This window comes from Oryx dammah, unplaced genomic scaffold (assembly GCF_014754425.2).
Source record: "Oryx dammah isolate SB20612 unplaced genomic scaffold, SCBI_Odam_1.1 HiC_scaffold_3, whole genome shotgun sequence".
Lineage (NCBI taxonomy): Eukaryota > Metazoa > Chordata > Mammalia > Artiodactyla > Bovidae > Oryx > Oryx dammah.
Window position 1 is genome coordinate 85,206,314 of NW_024070187.1, and position 25,392 is coordinate 85,231,705.

Genomic DNA, 25,392 nt, shown 5'->3' on the forward strand with positions numbered 1-25,392 from the left:
TTCCATCTTTGGCTGCAAAGAATATAATCAATCTGATTTCGGTGTTGACCATCTGGTGATGTCCATGTGTAGAGTCTTGTGTTGTTGGAAGAGGGTGTTTGCTATGACCATTGCATTTTCTTGGCAAAACTCTATTAGTCTTTGCGCTGCTTCATTCTGCATTCCAAGGCCAAATTTGCCTGTTACTCCAGGTGTTTCTTGACTTCCTACTTTTGCATTCCAGTCCCTGTCATCCTAATAACCCCCAAATGTTCTCCTGGGTCAAATCTTAATGAGTCTTAGACTTTCGTTAGCTTGGGGATTGTCCATTATTAAGGTCTTCTATTTTATTCTCACCATTCCTGAGGACAGCTGATTTTGTTAACACATTAATTTCTTTTGTATATGAGATTTGTGCAAGCATGTCAATCTACAAAATCAAAAATTAAGCATCTGATAAGAACTTCTACACCTATGATACAAGACAAACTATATTCGAAGAATGTATCACCTTGAAATGTAAACTTAGTTAAAAATAGAACCAGTGACCAGCTGTAAGCATTGCTGAGGATATAAGCAAGCTTGGTAAAGATAACTCGGGCCTCCAATGGGCAGGTAGGTTGCAAAAACCTGCTCAAGTCTCCAGACTGAGATAGTACCATGCCATCTTGGGATGCTACTTCTCAGCACAATGCTGCTGTGCTAAGTTACTTCAGTCGTGTTTGACTGTGCAACCCGATGGACAGTAGCCCACCAGGCTCCTGTCCTTGAAATTGTCTAGGCAAGAATACTAGAGTGGGTTATTTCCTTCTCCATCTCAACAGTATCATTCATATTCAATTATAAGGTCTGTCACCAATAGTTTGTTCTTGTAAATTAGAGGTTAAAAATTAACCCAACATTACCACCTGTATTCCCCTATTTGTTCTCTTGAGGGGGCAAGAAATGGAATTATAGCCAGCCTACTAGAAATTCCAAGTAACTCAGCTTATTACTTCTGGTCTATATTTCCAAACGTCATTAAGTGACAGAAAGATTGAGAGCCTCTTTATTTCCGTTAGAACAAAGTGAGTTTTCAAATCACAAGTCTTTATATTTGTGAAATTTCACAGGCTTCAGATTTAGTCTGGAACACTTGAAAAGCTTATTCTTAAATGTACTATAGTGATGTTTCTGAGTTTCTCAGAGTAGTCCATATCCTAAGAGTCAATTTGGCTACACATCTTCATGCTTTATCACCAGGTGCTTTCAAAATCATTTCACTGGAACCTCCTAGTTCTGACACAGAACCGAGAGGCCATAAAAAAGGGAGATTTTAAAAACCTACCATGTAATTTCTGCCATGAAAAGCAAATAAAGTGACAAACTGGGGGGCGGGGGAGGGTGTGTTTAAAGCCCGCTCATTGTGAGAAAGGCTCTTGCCACTTAATTAAGAAAAAGACCACACACAGTAGCAAAGAGATCATTTGACATCACTGAAAGGTGATGAATGAAATTCAAACTGAGCCTGTGGAAACCTCTAAAGGTTCACAGCATTTCTCCAATAAATAAAATGGAAAGGGAAACATAAAAGAAACAAAAAACAGGAACTTCAGTTTAAGATATTTGGTCAATGAGCTTACAAAAATATGATTAACATCACTGACTGGGAAAGTAAATTAAAACCTTTTGTGTCTAATTTTACACAGAGAACGGCTAAAATTACAGGCTGGAAATATCAAATGGTGAGGATGTGGACCAAATGGAACTGTCATATTGTCTGGGATATCTAAAATAGAATGATCACTTTGGAAAAGGGTATGTCAATTTCTAGTAAATTTAAATATATATCAACCTTGGGACTTCCTCAGCAGTCCAGTGGTTAGGATTCCACACTTCCACTATAGGAGGCACAGGTTGAATCCCTTATTGAGGAACTAAGATTTCATATGCTGTGTGGCATGGCTAGGAAAAAAGAAAAAAAAATATATATATATATATATACACAAATTCAGGATATTCCACTAAGTACTTACCCAAAAGAAATTAAAACGTAGGTCCACAAGAAGCCTTGCACAAGATGTTCATAGCAACTTTATTCATGATAGCCAAAAAATAAACAGCCCTTCACCAGACCAGTGAAAAATTAAACTATAGCATATTCATACAGTGAAATACTACTCAGCAATGAAAAGGAACAAAGAGCTCACACACAAAGATGAACCTCAACAAATGCAGAGTGGGAGAAATTTACATAAGAATATATAATGATTCCATTTACAGGCGAAACTATGGTGAAAACAAAATCCTAACCAGAAAGGACGGAGGAGGAACAGGAACTGACTGCAGAAATGTTCTGATGTGATGGAAATGCTCCATAGCTTGTAAGGGGTTTGGGTTAGAGTTATGTATCAACACTCATCAAAGTAACATTTGTTCACTTCACTGTACATTTTACCCCAAGAATAAGAAGTCTACTTAATAATATGGATGCTACAAAGCTTAAGATTCAAGTACAGATGTCTACAACTTGGACACACATAAACAAAATGCACTGATGGTTGCATAAATACATGAAGAAAATATGGTAAAATGTTACTTCCAAAATCTAGGTGGTAGTATGTATAGGCATTCAATTTTTCCAAATATTTGAAGTTTTTATTAAAATTTGTTATTAAAACATGTTGCCGGAGAAGGCAATGGCACCCCACTCCAGTACTCTTGCCTGGAAAATCCCATGGAGGAGCCCAGTGGGCTGCAGTCCACGGGGTCGCTAAGAGTCAGACATGACTGAGCGACTTCACTTTCACTTTCATGCACTGGAGAAGGAAATGGCAACCTACTCCAATGTTCTCGCCTGGAGAATCCCAGGGATGGGGGAGCCTGGTGGGCTGCTGAGTCACACAGAGTTGGACACGACTGAAGCAACTTAGCAGCCAAACATGTTGCAGAGGAAAAAGAGACATAATAACCACTGCAGAGTATGGGCTGTTGCTTAGATCCTGATTCAAATGTACTTTTTAAGAAATTATTTGATAAGAAATTAGTATTTTTAGGAGTAATGGTTATTTTTAAATTTGGGGGGGGGGTTGAGCAGCATGTGGGATCTTAGTTCCCTGACCAGAGCTTGAACCCACCCCTCCAAATTGGAAGCACAAGTCTTAAGCCAAGAAAGTCCCTAAAGTCCTCTTTTTAAAAAGAAATATAGGATATATATATATATGTTCAGAAAAAATGGTGGTATCTTGAATCTGTTTTAAAATTAATGAGGATAAGTAGATGGGGATTATAAGAGAAAAAGAAATATGGGGAGAGGCTATGAAGACAAGTTCATACAAAAGAAAATCCAAAAGCCTTTAAACATGAAGAAATTCTACATTGTAAGAGAAAACCATTGTGTATTTTTAACCTTGGCAGATTGGCAAAGAGTAGATTGCTAATACACTGTTTGAGGGGGTTGTGGAGAAATGGGAACTTGCATTGCTGGTGCAAACTAAGAAAAAACAAGCTATAGATAGAAACTGAATTTTAGATATAAGTTTACAAGTGCACATGCTCTGACCATTTATCCTATAGAGAAATTTATGCATGTACAAAATGACCTAAATTTATACAAGGTAATTCATTCCAGCATTAAAATAGCAAACGACTATAAACAATTTATATGTTCATCAGTAATGACAGGTTAAATTATAAATTACATCCATACTGTATAATCATTTTAAAAAATGAGAAAGGATTTTATGTACCAATATAAAATATTTAGGATGTATTAAATGGGAAAAAAAGGTAAATAGTAATATACTATATTTTTAAAATAAATGAAAATGCCAATATTCACCTATTATACAGTAAAATCACTGGAAGTTTAGAAAATATAACCATGATGACATGGTTGCCTGAGAAGAGGAACTAGGTGGCTGAAGTATAGGATGGAAGTAGATTGTTCACTGTATACCCTTTCATATGTCTTGAATTTTATTTCCTTCAAAAAGTAAAAACACAAAATTTTTAAATTATCCCATTTATTCTTGTATTATCAAGGCTTTAGAACCAAATTAAATCTTCCTATAGTCCTCTTCCTAAAATTCAGTAAGGAAACTACCCAACTAAAAACCTGGGCAAAAGATCTGAACAGACAATTCACCAAAGACAACATGCCCATGCAAATATATGTAAGGATGTCAATATCTTACGCAATTTATGGACCTTCAAATTAAAACTAAATATCACTACACACCTATTAGAATAGCTAAAATTCAAAACACTGACAACACCAAATGCTGGCAAGGATGAGTTGCTACAGGAATTCTTATTCATTCCTGGTGGAAATGCAAAATGGTACAACCATCTTGGAAGACATTTTGGCAGGTTTTCACAAAACTAAACATAGTGTTACCATATGATCCAGCAATCACACTCCTTGGTATTTACCCAAATGAGCTGAAATCTTATGCATACACAAAAAACCTACACACAAATGTTTATAGCAGCTTTATTCCCTTAGTACAAACTTCAGAGATTTATTTTCTAATCTGCTGAATTCAAGCAAGGAAAATGTATTCCTACTACATTAGAGCAATTTTTTTTCCTAAACTGCTGAAACTTAGGCACTTTACTGCTGAGATATGACATTCTACTAATTCAGGTCCTATCAATTGAATGTCAACCCTTTCACTTAATTTAGGGAAAATTCTCAAAGTAACAGTATGTTTTAAATTATGATAAATAGGATGTAACCCAGAGAAAAATCTCCCAAATGAGAATCTGCTAAGGCAGGGGGTCTCCAGCCCCTGGGCCATGGAGCACTCCTGTTAGGAACTGAGCCACAGAGCAGGAGGTGAGCAGAAGGTGGGCAAGCCAACAGGAAAAGCTTCATCTACAGCCATTCCTCATTGCTCACAGCAACACCTGAGCTCCCCCTCCTATAAGATCAGCTGCAGCATAATAAATGCAATGCCCTTGAATCATTATGAAACCATCTGTGGAAAAACTGTTCCACAAAACCGGTCCCTGATGCCAAAAAAGTTGCAGACCATTGTGCTAATGGACTGTAGGGCAGAGGATGCCAATAGAGCATGTTAACTAATAATTAGCAGGGTCACTTCCTCAAAATGTCACATAATAGCAGTGGCTTTCTTCTGGTTCTTCCTGGCCACACTGAAGAAATACTGAGGAGGATTCAGAGCCTTTCGCTCAGTAGTGGATTCAGTCTCCCTCTGCACCTGGCAGAAGCCTCTCCACCCAGACATAGAGGGACAAGCAAAACGGTTCTGCTTCACTCTCTGCTAACAGTGAGTATATCAGATCAGAACACAGTCTTCAGCAGTTTTCCCCTTGGTATCTATATGCTCCTTATCAGTATCCACCCCCTCCCCCTTGTAATTCTTTTGAGCAGGCCAAAGAAGGATACAGGTAAACCTCAACACATCCAATCCCACTATTTTTGACAGCTTTACCACAGAGGAGATTATAAAGACACAAAGGACCCAAAGCCAAGAGCAAATTCACTGCCACTATTCTTTCAATAGAAAATGATGATGCACAAACCAGTTTTGTCACATTTTCAGGGGGGCAGGGGGAGTATGTCTTTAGATTGGATAAAAATAAAAATTACTTTTATTCTATTATGTGCTTTTCTCTTTCCTGCACTACATTTGCCTTGTCAGCTATTACTAACACAAATTATGAGCAATAACCTATTAAAGGGAGTATTGAAATGCATTACATGAATTCATGAGATGACTTCCCAAGAATGCACACCAGTTTTTTTTGAGAACCTGGCCACTAGTACAGTAAGAAGATATACCCCTTCAAGCTTACCCACCACAGAACATCTTAATGCTTTTGCTCTCATTCTTTTCTAAGAGTTGTACAGAGAGAGAAATATCATATTCTAACAGCTCATACAGCTACACACACCAGTTCACATAGCTCAGTACACTCAACCACATATGAAAATACATTTCTATCTAGGTAGTAACATGGAAGATGTTAAGCTGGTTGATTGAATCACATTCTTATAGGATAAAAACAAACACAACTAAAAATTAACCATTTCTTCTTATATTAATAGACCAGGACTTGTAACAAAAATATATTAGGTTGATTCACACACTCCAAAATAAATACTCTTAGGTAATCTTCAGCCTGAAACAAGTCTTCATTTATTGACTACTTACAGTACAGCGATTTCATCTTAGCTGGTATTCGAAGATGGTTATGTTTTAAGTGAGAGAAGACATAATCTCTCTTTCAGATACCACCTCTCAGAAATCTGGGCTAATTCAACTTTAAGAACTAGAACTGCATCTCCTGGTAACCACATGACAGTTGTCACCCTGAGAAGAGGAACAAGGCAAAGAAACTATACAGAACTTTGATTCTCCTACACAGGTGCACATAAAGTTAGTTTATTAATGACTACAGTTTGAAGCCAGCCAATTTGATCCAGTATTTAAATAACAAGCTGTTTAATATTAAAGCAGAAGGTACTGCCACAATGTGACAGAAATACAGCTTTACCCATAAACCTTTCACACAATTATACATTAAATGCTATTTTTATTTAAGCAAGGCACCCCTACTTGTTCTAAAATACGGGATGTGCTACCCCACTGAAAAAGCAAATGAGGAGACAAGATTTTTTCCTACCTAGAGCTGGTTTAAATTCAAGTGAAGCCATTAATGTCCTTACAAGTCAGGACTGTTACGACATGTCACTTCACAGTTCTCAGACTAACACACACCTTAAGGTTTACCCAAAAATCAAAACAAGATGATTGGGGGTGGGGGGGCACTGAGATGAGGAAGGGATGGGTTAGACAACTTTTAAGTTGAGACTGTAATTCCCTCCTTAATCATACAGGCACCAATATTAAATGCCTTTAGCACAAGGCTGAAAAAGGCAAAACATTTCTAAAGACATAAAACTGCCAAATTATTGTCATTTACACTAACGTGGTATTTTTTTTTTTTAATTCCTACCCCATCTAAGTAATCAAATACATCTAAAATTAAAATAACTCTGCAAAACTATAATGGTTCAAGGGCCTGAAACCTTACCTTGCTTTGGTGAGCATTTGGCTAAAATAAATCAGTATTTTATTCCATGAAAAGTTTTACATTGTATCTCTTAATTTATAGGCAAAAACCAAAACCTCAAACGGATAATTTTTAAAATGGGAGAAAGATTTTGAAGGACAGTGCTGAATAAAAATATGTAGCCTTCTGGGTCACAAATCATCTATGAAAACAAACTTCAATTATATAAAATAAAGACCAGATTTTTAAAACAGATCCTGAACAATTTAAACAAAAAAAACTAAATTCGAGGTTTGTATCATAATCCTAAACTGAATCTTTTTCTCTGAACAGTCCACTATGGAATTTTTCTTTTAAGCAATTAATCCAAAATCTTGAAATCGCTTTTCTAGCAGTTGCTGCTAAAAACTGGAACTTTAGATCCCAAGTCCAAGAAAGACGTGCAAATGAAATGCTTCTTGCTTCATCCTGAAAATGAAACAAAAAAGTTGCACATTTTTACTCAAACTAAAAAAGTGCTGCACACATTCCCATATCATTTAAAACTACAAATTCAATACCTTTTTCCTTTCTGATTTACTGCAAGTTATCTAATAAACAACTAAGGTAAAGAAAAATAGTTAGGCATGATTGTTTGCAGCCTGGTAGGAAGATAGCAGATTTTCAAGGCTGAACACAAAATATATTTTACACAGATTTTAGCTAATGTAAACATATTTAAGGCCCACAATTGTGGGATTTTATATCCAAAAATGGCCTGTGACTATAGTAAAGAAATTCCCCATGTGTTTTCAAGATATTACTACAGTTAAATGATTTAAAGGAATGCACCACTACATGTAGAGAAATGATCACAATACATTAATTATGGGGGAAAAGATACCACATAGCACTGAGTCAGGGAAGCAACATCAAAACATATTTACTTGATTTGTCATAGATAAACCTCTATGAAATCTATGTACTTTCTAGGAAAACAATTTTCATGACACCATTTTCGGAAAAGAAGCAGTAGTACATTCAGTTCAGTTCAGTTCAGACGCTCAGTTGTGTCCAATGTACAACAGTAATACATTAAACATATATAAATCCATGATACACCCTGGTTTCAAACATGTTTTAAACACCTTAAAAATACCTTCAGTTCAGTTCAGTTGCTCAGTCATGTCCAACTCTTTGTGATCCCAAGAACTGCAGCACACCAGGCTTCCCTGTCCTTCAACAACTCCCAAAGCTTGCTCAAACACATTCCCATCAAGTCGCTAAAAACATCCAATCATCTCATCCTCTGTCATCCCTTTCTCCTCCTACCTTCAATCTTTCCCAACATCAGGGTCTATCCCAATGAGTCAGTTCTTCACATCAGGTGGCCAAAGTACCGGCGTTTCAGCTTCAACATCAGTCCTTCCCATGAATATTCAGTACTGATTTCCTTTAGGATTGACTGGTTGGATCTCCTTGCAGTCCAAGGGACTCTCAAGTCTTCTCCAACACCACAGCTCAAAAGCACAATTCTTCAGTGCTCAGCTTTCTTTATGGTCCAACTCTCACATCCATACATGACTACTGGACAAACCACAGCTTTGACTGTACGGACCTTTAATGGCAAAGTAATGTCTCTGCTTTTGAATATGCTGCTTAGGTTGGTCATAGCTTTTCTTGCAAGGAGCAAGCGTCTTATAATTTCATAGCTGCAGTCACCATCTGCAGTGATTCTGGAGCCCCCCAAAATAACGTCTGTCACTGTTTCCATTGTTTCCCCATCTATTTGCCATGAAGTGATAGGACCAGATGCTATGATCTGTTTTCTGAATGTTGAGTTTTAAGCCAGCTTTTTTCACTCTCCTCTTTCACTTTCATCAAAAGGCTCTTTAGTTCTTCACTTTCTGCCATAAGGGTGGTGTCATCTGCATATCTGAGGTTATTGGTATTTCTCCGAGCAATCGATTCCAGCTTGTGCTTCTTCCAGTCCAGCATTTCACATGATGTACTCTGTATGTAAGTTAAATAAGCAGGGTGACAATATATAGCCTTGATGTACTCCTTTCTCAATTTTGAAACAGTCTGTCGTTTCATGTCCAGTTCTAACTATTGCTTCCTGACCTGCATACAGATTTCTCAAGAGGTAGGTAAGGTGGTCTGGTACTCCCATCTCTAAGAATTTTACATAGTTTGTTGTGATCCACACAGTCAAAGGCTTTGGTGTAGTCAATAAAGTGGAAGTAGATTTTTTTTGGAACTCTCTTACTTTCTTGATGATCCAACAGATGTTGGCAATTTGATCTTTGGTTCCTCTGCCTTTTCTAAATCCAGCTTGGACATCTGAAGTTCATGGTTCACATACTGTTGAAGCCTTGCTTAGAGAACTTTGAGCATTACTTTACTAGCATATGGGGTGAGTGCAATTGTGTGGTAATGAGAACATTCTTTGGGATCGCCTTTCTTAGGGATTGGAATAAAAACTGACCTTGTCCAGTCCTGTGGCCACTGCTGAGTTTTCCACATTTGCTTCCACATGCGACATGGATATGCTGACATATCCCCTTGAGTGCAGCACTTTAACAGCATCACCTTTCAGGATTTGAAATAGCTCAACTGAAATTCCATCACCTCCACTAGCTTTGTTTGTAGTGACACTTCCTAAGGCCAACCTGAATTTGCATTCTAGGATGTCTGGCTCTACGTGTGATCACACCATTGTGGTTATCTGGGTCATGAAGATATTTTTTGTATAGTTCTTCCATGTATTCTTGCCACCTCTTCTTAATATCCTCTGCTTCTGTTAGGTCCAGTTTGTTTCTGTCCTTTATTGGGCCCATCTTTGCATGAAATGTTCCCTTGGTATCTCTAATTTTCTTGAAGAGATCTCTAGTCTTTCCCATTCTGTTGTCTACCTCTATTTCTTTGCATTGATCACTTAGGAAGGCTTTTTTACCTCTCCTTGCTATTCTGTGGAACTCTGCATTCAAATGGGTGTATCTTTCCTTTTCTCCTCTGCCTTTCACTTCTTTTCTTAGCTATTTGTAAGACCTCCTCAGACAACCATTTTGTCTTTTGGCATTTTTCTTGGGGATGGTCTTGATCATTGCCTCCTGTACAATGCTATGAACCTCTGTCCATAGTTCTTCAGGAACTTTGTCTTATCAGATCTAAACCATTGAATCTATTTGTCTCTTCCCCTGTATAATCATAAGGGATTTAAGTCATACCTGAATGGTCTAGTAGTTTTCCCTACTTTCTTCAATTTAATTCTGAATTTGACAATAAGGAGTTCATGATCTGAGCCACAGTCAGCTTCTGATCTTGTTTTCACTGACTGTATAGAGCTTCTCCATGTTGGCTGCAAAGCATCAACTTGATTTCAGTACTGACCATCTGGTGATATCCATGTATAGAGTTTTCTCGTGTGTTGTTGGAAGAGGGTGTTTGCTATGACCAGTGTGTTCTCTTGGCAAAACTCTGTTAGCCTTAGACCTGCTTCATTTTGTACTCCAAGGCCAAATTTGCCTGTTACTCCAGGTATCTCTTGACTTCCTACTTTTGTATTCCATTCCCCTATGATGAAAAGAACATCTTTTTTGGGTGTTAGTTCTAGAAGGTCTTGTAGGTCTTCATAGAACCATTCAACTTCAGCTTCTTCAGTATTACTGGTTGGTGCACAGACTTGGATTACTGTGATAATGAATGGCTTGCCTTGGAAACAAACAAGAGATCATTCTGTCATTTTTGAAACTGCACCCCAGAATTGCATTTCAGACTCTTTTGTTGACTATGAGGGCTATTCCATTTCTTCCAAGGGATTCTTGCCCACAGTAGTAGATATAATGGTTCAGTTCAGTTCAGTTGCTCAGTTGTAACCGACTCTTTGTAACCCCATGGACCACAGCACACCAGGCCTCCCTGTCCATCATCAACTCCTGGAGTTTACCCAAACTCACGTCCATTGAGTCGGTGATGCCATCCAACCGTCTCATCCTCTGTCCTCCCCTTCTCCTCCTGCCTTCAATCTTTCCCAGCATCAGGGTCTTTTCAAATGAGTCAGCTCTTTGCATCAGGTGGCCAAAGTATTGGAGTTTTAGCTTCAACATCAGTCCTTCCAACAAACACTCAGGACTGATCTCCTTTAGGAAGGTCTGGTTGATCTCCTTGCAGTCCAAGGGACCCTCAAGAGTTCTCCAACACCACAGTTCAAAAACATCAATTCTTGGGCACTTAGCTTTCTTTACAGTCCATGTCTCACATCCATACATGACTACTGGAGTTAAATTCACCCATCCCAGTCCATTTTTAGCTCACTGATTCCTAAAATGTCAATGTTCACTCTTGCCATCTCCTGTTTGACTACTTCCAATTTACCTCAATTCACTGACCTAACATTCCAGGTTCTTATGCTATATAGTTTTTTACAGCATTTGACTTTATTTCCACCACCAGTCACATCAACCACTGGGTGTTGTTTTTGCTTTGGGTCTGGTCTCTTCATTCTTTCTCAAGTTATTTCTTCACTCTTCTCCAGCAGCATTCAAGCACCTACTGACCCGGGGAATTCATCTTTCAGTATTATATCTTTTTGCCTTTTCACACTGTTCATGGGGTTCTCAGGGCAATACTGAAGTGGTGTGCCATTTCCTTCTCCAGTAGACCACATTTTGTCAGAACTCTCCATGATGACCTGTCCATTTTGCATGGCCTTACAAGGCATGGCTCATAGTTTCACTGAGTTAGACAAGGCTGTACCTTAGAACTAAGAAATGTGAGTCAATATTTTAGGAAGACAAGCTAATATGAGGCACATTTTCAGTGTATTATAATATAATATACAGCTACTAAAGGTGAAAAGTTCTTTTTAGGCACACAGCATGGTGAGTGCTGGGAATGATGCAAAGAGATTCTAATGGGAAAATCAAGCCACTGTACAATCATAATGAATTCTATTTCCCAGGAAAATTTCATTTCTTATAGTGAGGCTTCAATCATGATTAGTTTGATCTTTATTAAAAAGAGGATGGTTTTACATATTACAAAGTAGTGAGTTAATGATTAATTTATCAACTGAAAATAATTTCCACAATTGTACCTGTTAAATTTACCTTATTATCTGGAATCCTTTGAAGTTTTATTTTCCTTTCGGACATGAATTCAGGAACAATTCAATATACCTATGGTCTGAGAATAACATAAAAGGGTCCATTTTTAAAAAGTTACAAAGGCAGAAGTAATACTGTAGCCATTTTTTTGAGTTTAGCCAGCAATTCAAACCCTCTGTCCCACCCTTTCCTTAGTTAAAAACGAAAACAAAACAAAACCTAACTGTGGATAGAAATATTCAGAACAGTAAATAAACAAATAAATGCTTCTCATTATAAGGGGGAGTTTTGTCTTCTTTACATTTATTTAATAGTATTAGCAGAATACAGTTCCCCCATGAAAGACTTCTGGGTAAACTCTACAAGAGAAAAAGCGATTTGTTGTCAAAATTGATAACAAAAATCATGGGTGGCACTTACGAACATGGGACCGATCCTTGAGCATAGCTGCAACAGCATCCTCATGGGTATCGAAGTGCACATCAGCTTCTCCAGTGGCCTTCCCACTGGAACTATATTCCATGGTGATTCTAACAGGCTTCAATGGAGCAAAAAACTAAACAAAGAGAGCCAAAAGGAACATAATGTTACTAGGTCCAATTTCTACAAGTCTGGCGGCCCTGCACTTTTCTTTCAGACTCTAATTCATACATCTAATAAATTTATTTTTAGGAAATCTCTTTAAGCAACTATGTAATTATACATCTACCACTTCATTTGGCTCTTCTGATCATCTTAGAACTCAAGGTTATATTTCAAATATCTGTTCACAGAGAACTTACACTATAAATACAATAATATACAAATAGTTTTCAAACTTTCCTTTATACCAACAAAGACTAATTTTATTATTCCTCCCACATACATCCTTCTGTGTTTCCAAAAAATCACCCATCAAAAATACTTCATTTTTTAATAATCGTTCATTTTTACCATGTTTTAATCAGATATGGAGCTAATAATCATTTTCTTACCAGCACCACCTAAACAGAGCTACCACACTGAGTGGTTAATATTCCAAACCAAAGCAACAGAAAGCAATTCTTTAATGAGACTGCAACCTTCATTTGAGTAAAGATATGATTTGTATCAGGCTTTTTGAAATAATGACATTTCTGATGATGCACTGCTAACTGAAGGCTCCAGCTTTGGATATACCTTAAGTATACATCCTCAAGTTCAGAAAATCAGTAAGTACTTTGTTGTTTCGTATCTTTTCATTTCATATAATATCTATCATAAAATAAAAATACCTTAAAAATTTCTTTTCTCAAAAATCAGGGAAGCTGGATGCAAGAAGGTTATATGGTCTACTGAAAGCTCCAAGCATTTAGGAGAAGTAGATTCATGTCTAGTAGATAATTACAATCTGAGAAAAGCTCTGGGTCTTTTTTAAAACTCAAAAATTAACTGACTGAACTAATTTAGAGAAAACCAAGCCTTTTTACTTTGAATACTAAACCTATACCATATTATTCTATATCTGTAAAATCGTTTTATGCATTATAGATAAATGACTTTAAAATGTAATAAAACCACACTTCTCAGCCAATGAAAATAAAACAAGCTTCCAGAGTCATGGAGATGCCATCTTGCTCTACCTTTCCCAAGTTAAAGTTAGTTAAGTCGCTCAGTCCTGTCCGACTCTTTGCAATCCCGTGGACTGTAGCCCACCAGGCTCCTCTGTCCATGGGATTCTCCAGGCAGGAATACTGGAGTGGGTTGCCATTTCCTTCTCCAGGGGATCTTCCCAACCCGGGGATCAAACCCAGGTCTCCTGCATTGCAGGCAGAATATATAACCTCTGAGCCCAAACAGAAGTTCAAAACTTCAGAACTGTTATTCAAAGCTATTGAGATTGGATATCTTACTGCCACACACATTTATAATGTCTTGGGCATTGGCTTGGAAAGGCAATCCTCTCATGTGGACAAAATGTAGTGAAGACGTAGTTCCAAAATCAACAGCCTCTGGAAGCTTTTCTGACATCTCCTTAGGCGATTCTGAGAAGTGGAACAAAAAGCACTGTCAGGAACATCAAAGCTTCAGAGTTATTAACAGACTGCAATTATGAATGATTTTAATTTCAAAATCCTCAATTCCTCTTCAAATAGTAAGGAAGAGGGCTTCCATTTTAAAAGCCAATCATCTGAAATTTCCCCCACCTAACAGATATCACTTGAACACTTAGAATGATTTTGTGTCTCAAACCATTACCAGATTATAAAGAACGTATCTTTTTCTAACAACAAAGAGAAGGAAAAACAATTATGAATGAAAAATAAAGGAGAGAAATTTCCTGGGTTATAATCACTTAAAAAAAATTAATATGGTAATGGGTTATTTCTAGGGCACAAACTTAGAACGTATTATCAAACTTTCAAGATTCTAAACACTGTTTTGGGATTAAGAATCAAAAGAATAATTAAACAAAGAGGCAGACAACATTTCTTCCTTTGTCAACAATCCTGCTCTCTTACACACATCTTTTCCCAGCTTAAGTTTAAAATGACAAACTTACTTCTTTTTGTTATAAATGTGAAACCTGGCTTTTGACACAGAATCTACAAAAAAATAAGTAAAGTTTTTAAAAACCTGTATCTTCGGCCTGTACAGTCAACCCTTCATACCCTGTATGTGGAACCTCTGGATACAGAGGGCTGACTATCAGACTTGAGCATTCATGGATTCTGGTATCCATGACGAGTCCTGGACCCAATCCCCTGTGAATACTGAGGGAAGACTATGCATTCACAGTACACACTACACTCAAACACATATTAAGTATTTAACTCAATACCCTTTATCCTATATTATTAGTGTCATACAACATGGTCATAAAAGTTTTTTTTTAACAAATATCAAAACATACAAGGCAGACCCAATGAATTTCAATAAGAGGCAAGTCTTACCTATTTCCTTCTCACTTTCAAAAGCTGTCATGGGTCGGATATCCTCATTTACTTCATGCTCTTCAAAGACCATTTCTGGCTCAGTTATATATTTAGCAGTGGGAGAAGATGCTATTTTCTTTCCCTTATGAGAACCAACATGTGTTCGAACTTCATTCCTTCTGCTTGGAAATATCTCTATATATCTATGACAAAACAAAAGTGAATATGTGCAAATGGTACCAATTAACTTCATAGTGAACTCTTTTAAAATAAAATATGCATACATATTTCCAAAGTTCAACAAACATGGGTGTCCAAAGATAACAAGTGGGGAGAAAAGTAAGAATGGACATAGACATTAGCCCATGAAAAAGTACTCTCAACAGACTAGGTCAATGATTTAATCCTCCGCAAGATAACAGTTTTCTTTTACCAATGTTTTCTACCCCATTTCACTCCAAAAGGACAAATATGCAAAGGTCAACTGTATATATAAAAAGAATCTGTTAAGAAGGGTTTTGTTATTTTTTTAATACAGTTAATTAATAATCTCTTGAGGTCTTACAAATCATTTCTGTGAAAATTCATCATATCTGCCAAGACATTAAAAGTCACTGTATATGAGGAGCTAACTTGCCTCAGGACTTAACTAGAGGCTAAGGAGAATTCATGAAATGTCAGTTAGAACTTGTTTTCTGTATGGCTGTGGAACTATTAAATTCAGGCTTCTGGAACCAGTTTCCTTTTTCTGAACAATGCTTTTCCAAATTAGGTTATCAAGCTCAAATTAGAGGAGTCATCTGCATTTACAGACCTAGACGGGCAACATTTCTTAAATTTACTAAGGAGATTTACTGTGCTCATGCTTAGTTGTGTCCAACTCTTTGTGATCGCATGGACTCTAGCCCACCAGGTTCCTGTCCATGGAATTTTCCAGGCAAGAATACTGGAGTGGGTTGTCATTTCCTCCTCTAGCATGGATAGATCTTCCCAACCCAGGGATGGAACCCCCATCTCTTGCACTGGCAGGCAGATTCTTTACCATTGAGCACCTGGGAAGCCTCTATAGAGTATTCATATCAAAATGTTAACCTGAATAAATCTAAGATTTTAACATCTAGTTATCAGGAAATAACACAGGATACAAAGGAGTAAGTTAGAGGACACCATGAGGAAGCAAAAATATAAATACAGAATGTGAGACACTATACAGGACCACTGACTCAATTTCTTCAAAAGCCAACTGGATTTTAAAAGGGGTGGGTGGGTGAATTCCCTGGTGATCAAGTGGCTAGGACTCAGTGTTTTATTGCCGTGGACGTGGGTTCAATCCCTAACTGGGCAACGTAGATCCCACAAGCTACGTGGCATGGCCTAATGGGGAAAAAAATAATAGAAAGGAGTAGGGAATAAAAAGGGAAAAGGGATTTGCTCAAACTTAATAGAACTGGAAGCATAATAATCAAACACAACGTGTGGACCATGTCTAGATTTTGGTGGGGAAAAACAAGGCAACTAGAAAAAGACACTTTGGGTATAAATAGGAAAATGTGATTACAGACTGGCATTAGATAATAAATATTGAGATCATGTTAAAAAAAAAAAAAAGACATAAACTGAAAAAGCAGATGTAGCAAATATAACAAATGTTAACAATTTATTCATCTAAGTGATGGTCATTTGATAGCTCATGTCTGTATTGAAATAATTTTACAGTCATGTTACACTGTGTTTATCAAAATGACCCAATGTTTGATCTTTCTACATCATTACTATCAGCTTTACTCACCGGTTGCCAATTTCTTCCCTGTGTTTCAAAAGGGCTTGGCTGGCCATTTCTGGTTCTTCAAACTGCACATAGGCTTCTCCTGTTTTTCTTCTCCCTCTATAATCCATGACAAAAGTAATGTCTACTATATTCAGTCCTAGGTGTCCAAAAATTATTACAAATTAGTGCTGCTAACAGGAGCTTTTTCAGTCTTATGACTTAATACATTCAATCACATACTAAAAACTTCTTTTATAATTTTATTAGTAAAAATTGTGCAGCTAGTTTGCCAGTCTCAAAGCCTATACCCGCCTAAAGGGAAGAAAATTATTATGCAGTCAAAAGCCAATAACATTGACCTATTCCGAGAATGTTTAGGGTCCAAGGAGTCCATTTAAAACACACAACTCTTTTTTTTTTGCCATTAATTACACATTAGGTGAACTAGAAATTTAGACTAACATCACTGCTGATGCATATCTTACTGCTAAGAATTAGATAATAATGCTTTTAAATCATATAAACTGCTGTCTTAGACAAATACAGCCACTTTTATGAAAGAATGTTTTCCTCATAGCAAAAAATAAAAACTTCACATGAAATCACTTTAAAATATGATACCCTCAAAGATCAGCACGAATGGTCAAAATACTTATATAATCTATAAATTTTGGAACTCCAAATGAAGACTTCTCCCCTAAACAAGTGGGCCTTAGGAAGCATCACTGTGAACAAAGCTAGTGGAGGTGACGGAATTCCAATTGAGCTATTTCAAATTCTAAAAGATGATGTTGTGAAAGTGCTGGACTCAATATGCCAGCAAATTTGGAAAACTCAGCAGTGGCCACAGGACTGGAAAAGGTCAGTTTTCATTCCAATCCCCAAAAAAGGCAATACCAAAGAATGCTCAAACTACCACACAATTGCACTCATCTCACACGCTAGTAAAGTAATGCTCAAAATTCTCCAAGCCAGGTTTCAACAGTACATGAACTATGAACTTCCAGATGTTCAAGCTAGTTTTAGAAAAGGCAGAGGAACCAGAGATCAAATTGCCAACATCCGCTGGATTATCGAAAAAGCAAGAGTTCTAGAAAAACATCTACTTCTGCTTTATTGACTATGCCAAAGCCTTTGACTGTGTGGATCACAATAAACTGTGGAAAATTCTTAGAGGTGGGAATACCAGACCACCTGACCTGTCTCTTGAGAAATCTGTATGCAGGTCGGGAGGCAAGGGTTAGAACTGGACATGGAACAACAGACTGGTTCCAAATAGGAAAAGGAGTATGTCAAGGCTGTATATTGTCACCCTGCTTATTTAACTTATATGCAGAGTACATCATGAGAAACGCTGGGCTGGAAGAAGCACAAGCTAGAATCAAGATTGCTGGGAGAAATATCAATAACCTCAGATATGCAGATGACACCACCCTTAGGAAAGAAAGTGAAGAGGAACTAAAAAGCCTCTTGATGAAAGTGAAAGAGGAGAGTGAAAAAGTTAGCAGCTTAAAACTCAACATTCAGAAAACTGAGATCACGGCATCTGGTCCCATCACTTCATGGCAAATAGATGGGGAAACAGTGAAAACAGTGGCAGATTTATTTTTTTAGGCTCCAAAATCACTGCAGATTGTGACTGCAGCCATGAAATTAAGATGCTTACTCCTTGGAAGAAAAGCTATGACCAACCTAAACAGCATATTAAAAAGCAAAGACATTACTTTGCCAACAAAGGTCCATCTAGTCAAAAAAATCGTTTTTCCAGGAGTCATATATGGATGTGAAAGTGGGACTATAAAGAAAGCTGAGCACTGAAGAACTGATGCTTTCGAACTGTGGTGTTGGAGAAGACTCTTGAGAATACCATGGACTGCAAGGAGATCCAACTAGTCCATCCTAAAGGAAATCAACCCTGAATATTCTTTGGAAGGACTGATGCTGAAGCTGAAATTCCAATACTTTGGCTACCTGATGTGAAGGACTGACTCATTTGAAAAGACTGTGATGCTGATAGACTGAAGGCGGGAGAAGGGGAAGACAGAGGATGAGATGGTTGGATGGCATCACCGACTCAATGGACATGATTTTGCATAAACTCCAGGAGTTGGCGATTGGTCAGAGAGGCCTGGCGTACTGCAGTCCATGGTGTTGCAAAGAGTCAGACACGACTTAGAAACTGAACACAACTGAACTGACTGACTAGGAAAATGTTCACCTAAGATAAAAGGAAACAACGGATGGAGAAGACTGTTGCTGTTGTTTAGTCACTTAGCCGTGTCCAACTCTTTGTGACTCCATGGGCTCTAGCCTGCCAGGCTCCTGATTATGGGATTTCCCAGGCAAGAATAGTGAAGTGGATTGTCACTTCCTTCTCCAAGGGATCTTCCTAACCCAGCGACTGAACTCAAGTCTCCTGCACTGGCAAGTGGATTCTTTACTACTAAGCCACTAGGGAAGCTCGGAGGAAGATGGTATGAGGTCCCAAACATTATATAACTGAAAAGCACCTGCAAAGAAATCTACGATGTCTTTCTCGTTGCAACTATAAGGAAGTCCTCTCAAGCGAACCACGCCATCATTTACCACAGGTGCAGATTTGACATGCAGGCTCTTCATTAAGGCATCCACATCTTCATTGTTTATCTCATAGACTAAGCAAAAGAACACAAAACGTATGCAAATTTTACATAACAAAGAATCCATTAAAAAAATAATCACATTGGGTAGATTATATAAGAATCTAAAAACATATGTATGAGTACTTCTCTGGTGAAAATAAATGACATTTTCAGATGTTTACCATGAGCCAGCTGTAACATCACAACATCAGAGGTAAACTTTGACAACATCCTCATTTTACAGACAAGAAACAGAGATTATTTTTGGCTTAATTTTCCCACCTTGGAAAAGGGTTATTCATAGTATCTAACTACTTCACTATTCATAATATTTAACATAGGATCAAATGAAACTGCCTTGAAAAGTACAGTTTAATGTAATGATTCCAAAAAGCAAAAATATGACTTCACGTACCTTCCACATACCGCTGCCCCATGTACATGCGGTGTTTTTCTAAGGCTTTTTGCACATCCTGCTCTGACTCCATTTCAATTAAGGCATCACCCCTTCGTTTCCCATCTCTATTTAAGAGGAAGTGAATTCCATTCTCACCATTGCGAATTCTGCAGTCTGAAGTGAGTAAAATCAATCAAAACCAGAAATCAATGTTTTAGCTCAATCATATCAATACAAGTAATCAGATTTGCAATCTTCCAACAACAAAATGAAGCAGGATCCAAACTGCCCGCCATTTTCCTTACACAAACCCTCAGCACCAAAGGCATCCAAATGCTAATGATGGTGGTAGTCTCTTAAATGTTCCGTGTGGAAAAGATAAGCAAACCTTAGCACATAAGTTTATGACCTCATGATCAGTAAATGGCAAATCAGGCTAGGCTCGACACAAAATGTGATTAATATGTTCTTCCAAATGTTCCTACAACTGGTTTGACATCATTCAAGGAATTAAAATATGGTTAGGTTAATGCATAAGTGGCTTCTTTGTTATGACCATATCAATAAGAAGTCTAAAATATCTCCTATCAGAATAATTTTGCAACATAATTTAACTTTTCCTCTTTTTCATTACTAAAGAAAAGACATCCCCGAACTGCACACTCCTTATACTGGGAACGAGTTGAATATGCAAATGCAATGCACATCAGGGACTTCATATAGTATTACATGTTCATTTAACACGTAACATTTAAGTCAGCATCTTCTAGAAGCCTCTTAAGCAGCAGGAAAATGAAAAATCTCAGGAAGATACAAAAGCTTAAAATCAGCCATAAATACATAAACCTTCAAACATGTTATTAAGGGAACAACAACAACAAATGTATGTGTTACACAAAGAGCTACTCAAGTATATTCTCACATATTTCCACTAACAGGTTATGCACACATTAAAACTTCTGAGAAAACTGGTTTCACAGCATATAGTTTTAACATTAAAATTTTTGCTATATTTAAGGTCTTTAATCTGGTATATATGACAAATAATACATATGATGTCCTCAGAATGTGACAATTGCCATCCATCAAATAAGATGTCTACAGCACAGTCTAATTTGGATTTTATGGGACTATCTTTTACGCAGATGAAATTACAACTTTTTTTCTGGCCACACCATGTGGCATGTGGGATCTTAGTCCCCCTCATCAAAGATTGAGCCTGTGCCCCTGCAGTGGAAGCAGAGTCTAAACCACTGGATTGCAGTGGAGTCCCAAAGTTACATATTTAAAACATACATAAAATATACCTGAGAAAAAGGTAAGCACATCTTCTACAGTGCAAGACCACGGCAATCCTTGAGCTCGAATGAGATAAACATCATCCACTTCCTCTCCCAACTTGGACGGAGGCAATTCATACTCAGGGAGAGGTGGAAGATCCTCCAGGTAGGTAGTTTTGGATTCCTTCCAAGAGAAATGAAGAATTGCAGAACTATTTCTTGAAAACGTACTTAGCAAATGTTTATTTCTACAAAAACACTCTGAATGTTATTCTTTAGGGACAATTAGTTATTTCAGAGGCCAGGAAAATTCACAAATCTAACTCAAACTGTTCTGGCTTACACTGCACATCCTAAAGCAAGAAGCATACACAGCCTAATGGCTTGGCAGAACATAAATTTTATTCCAGGCTTGTTTTTAAATTTATCAATCTTTAATTACACCTAATACTGTTTTAGTTAAGGCAGAACAAGAGAGGTCCCTTCAATTTGACAAATATATAAACACCTCCTAACCACAGTAGGCCATAAATAGGCCTCCATCTCAAAAAGCTTACCATGTAGCATAGGACAAGGACACAGACAAGATGTTTTAAATGTTATAGTTACGATAAAAGAGATTACAGAAATTGAAAACAGAGCACAAACAAAAGAATCAAGACAAGATATGAGATGAGCACTGAAGGCAGACTAGAATTCTGAGAGCAATATATAAAGGCCAGACAGTCCAGCCTGAGAAGTAAGGCGAACAAACAGTAGGAACAGAAGCCCATTTGCAAAACAGCAATAATTGCATTTGGCTAAACTGCAGGGTGCAATTAGGAGCCAAAGAAGATGAGCTGGCAAAAGGAACTGGGTACCACACAGCAGAGGGACTTGAGTGTTAAGCTCAGTGTGTGTCCTTAAACTGGTAGGCAAAGGGGAGCTAATAAAAGACATTTAGGAGTGTATAAATCAACAAGTCAGCAGGATGCTTGGAAAGATTAACCTGTCAACTGGTATGTCAGGTCAACTGAATAAGGAAAAGATCATTAATCACAAAAGCAGTAGTGTGAGGTAACTGGAGCTTGAGACACATCCAAAAAACTCTATTTTACCAGACTAAACAAAAAGTGGAACATAACAAGGTTCTAACAAGCACCACAACCATAACCAAGGACAACTCAGGTTTTAAGACTTGCACTCTACTAGGCTAAGGAAACAGATTCCTTTGTACCATCCTACCATTTACAAGAAAACCTGTCTAATTTTAAGAAGTCAGTGATAAATGTAAACGTGTAGCTGAGGCCTAATACATATTCAATAAGAATGCAACAAGCACTACGATTTTCAACAAGGGAAGACAGGCTTTAAGTCAAGTGACTTGCACTCTACTGAAGAGAGATACTTCACGCTTTTTTATGTTCCCATCATTTTCACGAAGATTTACACATAATTTTAAGAAATCAATAATGTAAGCACAGTATAATACTAGTAAAGGCTCGACACATATCATTATATTAGCCAAATTCACAGAAAAAAATATCAGAAAGAGAGAGCAGCCAGGTCACAAAGGCATACTATTTTCTTTTAATCAAAACAACATTCCCCATTTTCCCAGAATTCCATAAGCATCACAAGCTTTTACAAAAAAGGGCAGCAGAAACTATTGGGCCCGGATTCAAATCCATTAGCTCAGCCACTGGCAGACAGCAGCCATGCTGATCAGCTTCCCAGTTTCCCTAAGTTCAAGGAGAAGCACAAACTGAATTAAGATAAATATGACCCAAGGCATCAGGAACATGTTAGTCAAAAAAAGTGTGCTGACATTTCCCAGACACCACGTTAACAAGCAGAAGGAAAGCATCCTATAGGCACAAAATATCTGCAATCCGTACACACTCACTAAAAAAACAAGTAAATTACTGTAGACTCACTTCTGGGTCCCCAAGTCATCATCAGCCCCAGACGCCTCCTCTCCTCGGCCCCCCTGCTCCCATATCGGTCTCCAAGCTGTCCTTCCCACCGGCGGTGACCCACGGTCCTAAAGGACCTTCCGTCAGAAGAGGCGGAGGTGACCTTCAGTAACTAGGGCAATCCGCCTTTCCCCCGGGACTCGAGAGCGAGGACAGCGCCGGGGACCAGCCTGCTTCTGCCCCCCACCCCCCACCAACCCAGCCCACGCGAGTGCGGGAAGCTTCGCAGCAGCGGACCGCGAGGTGCGCCGAGGACCGCCCAGGCCTAGTGCTCAGGCGACACATAAAGTCTCGACCCTCCGGGGGTCCAGCTTCCCAACTTCACGACCGGGGGGCGGGGAGCGACAGGGATGCGCGGCGGGGACGGAGACCGCCTCACAAAACCTACCATAGGCCGGCGGGAAACAAGGCCTCAACATTCACCCCCAGTCACACTTACACTGCCCAACCGACCACAGACTCGAGAGGAGAACAAAAACAAGGAGAAAACCCGAGGCCTGGGAAAAGCGTCCCTTGTTCTGGGGCCCAATAGGAGGACTGGGCGGGCGGGGGTGGGAGCGGAAGGGGGGTGCGGCGCGTGCCGCGGAACCCCGCGCGCGCCGGCGAGACGCACGCCGAGGGGCGCGGGCGCGCGGCCCTTCTCGGCACCCACGTACCTGGCTGTAGCCCCGGGCCGGGCCCGCCGCAGCCGCCGCCAGTGAGTGCGGCAGCAAAGGGGAGCGCAGGGCTGGGTACGAGGCGGCGGCCGCGGCGGCGGCGGCGGACGCGGCCGCGGTGGGAGGGCCCGCCAGCCTCCCGGCGGTCACAGGCCCGCTCTGGAAGGCCCGCGTCTGAGAGGCGGCGGCCGCGGCGGCCCCGAGCAGCAGCAGCAGGCGGCGGCGGCCCGAGACTCCCGAGGGAAAGGAGCCGGCGGTCGAGTAGAAGGGCAGGCAGGCGGCGCCGGTGCGCCGGCAGCTGCTGCAGTTGCAGCCGCAGCCCCGGAGCAGCGCCCCGAGCACCCAGCGCGTCCCGGCCATGGACTCGGGAGGCGGCGCGGGGCCTGAAGGCGGCTGCGGCGGCAGCGCCAGCGGAGAGGAAGTGGAATCCAGGGCCGGGGAGGGGTGGCCAGGCACATGCGCCGCCGGCACCGGGGGCAGCGGCGAGTCGGGAGGAGGCGGAGGAGAGCTCGCGGCTCCGCCCGGTCTCCGCCCTCGGGGCGTGGCTGCCCGCGGGTAGGGAGGGGCCGGGGACCGGTCAGACCCGCCGGCGGTTGCTTCACTTTGTGGAAACTGAGGCGTGAAGAGTACTTCCGGTTCTGAGAGGGCTGCCCGCGGGAGACGCCCGAAGTCGGGCGCTTTCTCCCGCCTTGTGAGGTGAGGTGCTAAAGCGCCGCTTCTGGAGGAAATTGTGATACTCTGGTTATAATTGATAATGCCGGCGGAGATTTAATAACGCTCCCCCTACCCCCCGCCCAGCATGGGTTATGTGCGGAAAGCCAACTTTATTAGTTATAATGAAATCTGTAGATAGTTACATGCTAATAACGTGTATAGATATTCTTCCGGTGTTGGAAAATTCACTCCAGGCCACTTAGCTTTTATGGAAGACCCACATTAGTACCTATTTTTGTTAGCAGAAAGCTGTGATTTTTTTTTTTTTTTTTACTTTTATGTGAAAAGACGAAAATTGAAAATAACAGGGTTTGTTTTGCAGCAGATAAGAGGCTGAGGTGGCATCACCACGCTTTCTCTTGGGAAACTACTCAACATCTCCCTGCCATAGCTTTGAACTGCGTCTTTGAGCGTCTGTGCTTTATCGCCTTAGCAAGACGTGTGCTGGGGTAATTGCTTGCTCCCTTTATGCCATTTTGGCTTCCAACAGGTTTCATAGGAACGCTCTGCTTTCCAGTGAAGTGTGTGTAACAGATCAGAGGGTCCCCCGAGGATTCAGTGTATTCACGAATAGACAAGCAGAGGTTTGCGAAGGACTGCTTGTGCTGTTTTCCTGTGGCTAGAACCCCCTCAGGTTTTGTTTTGTTTTTAATAAAAAATAATGCTTCTAATTATTTAACCTCTTACGGTACTTACATAACAGAAACTGACAAATCCATGATGTTTAGTGGCTAAGGCCTATCCGACTCTTGACATGCCATGGACTATAGCCCACCAGGCTCCTCTATCCATGTAATTTCCCAGGCAAGCGTCTCAGGTTTTAGTAGGGAAAAAAAAAAAAAATCAGAGAGTGAAAAATAGAAAAAGCTAAAATTTAAAAACTTTGTTGTGGAAAATCTCAAAAGGGTGATAAATTTCTAGACTTTCAGAAATTCACCACCACTCCCAACCTTTTTTTTTATCCTTAACTGGAATATTTTAAAGCAAACTCCAAAGATCATGTCAATTACCCTTTCAG

At 39.5% G+C, this 25,392-nt stretch overlaps 1 protein-coding gene across 2 annotated transcripts; it reads right to left on the minus strand.

Moving 5' to 3' along the window:
- Positions 1 to 2,034: 2,034 nt before the first annotated feature.
- Positions 2,035 to 24,092, minus strand: GRSF1 (G-rich RNA sequence binding factor 1). Of its 2 annotated transcripts, none has more exons than XM_040237029.1 (10): positions 23,661 to 24,092; positions 21,077 to 21,233; positions 19,788 to 19,943; positions 19,262 to 19,405; positions 16,773 to 16,908; positions 15,002 to 15,186; positions 13,971 to 14,092; positions 12,510 to 12,645; positions 12,093 to 12,168; positions 2,035 to 7,470 (listed from the first exon to the last, which is right to left on the minus strand). In XM_040237029.1, exons 1-9 carry the CDS (start codon positions 24,018 to 24,020, stop codon positions 12,119 to 12,121), a joined length of 1,446 nt encoding a protein of 481 aa, XP_040092963.1. In that variant the 5' UTR covers positions 24,021 to 24,092; the 3' UTR covers positions 2,035 to 7,470; positions 12,093 to 12,118. The 2 variants fall into 2 exon arrangements, with proteins under 2 accessions (XP_040092963.1, XP_040092964.1); XM_040237030.1 differs by lacking the exon at positions 23,661 to 24,092 and adding an exon at positions 23,393 to 23,496.
- Positions 24,093 to 25,392: the final 1,300 nt, after the last annotated feature.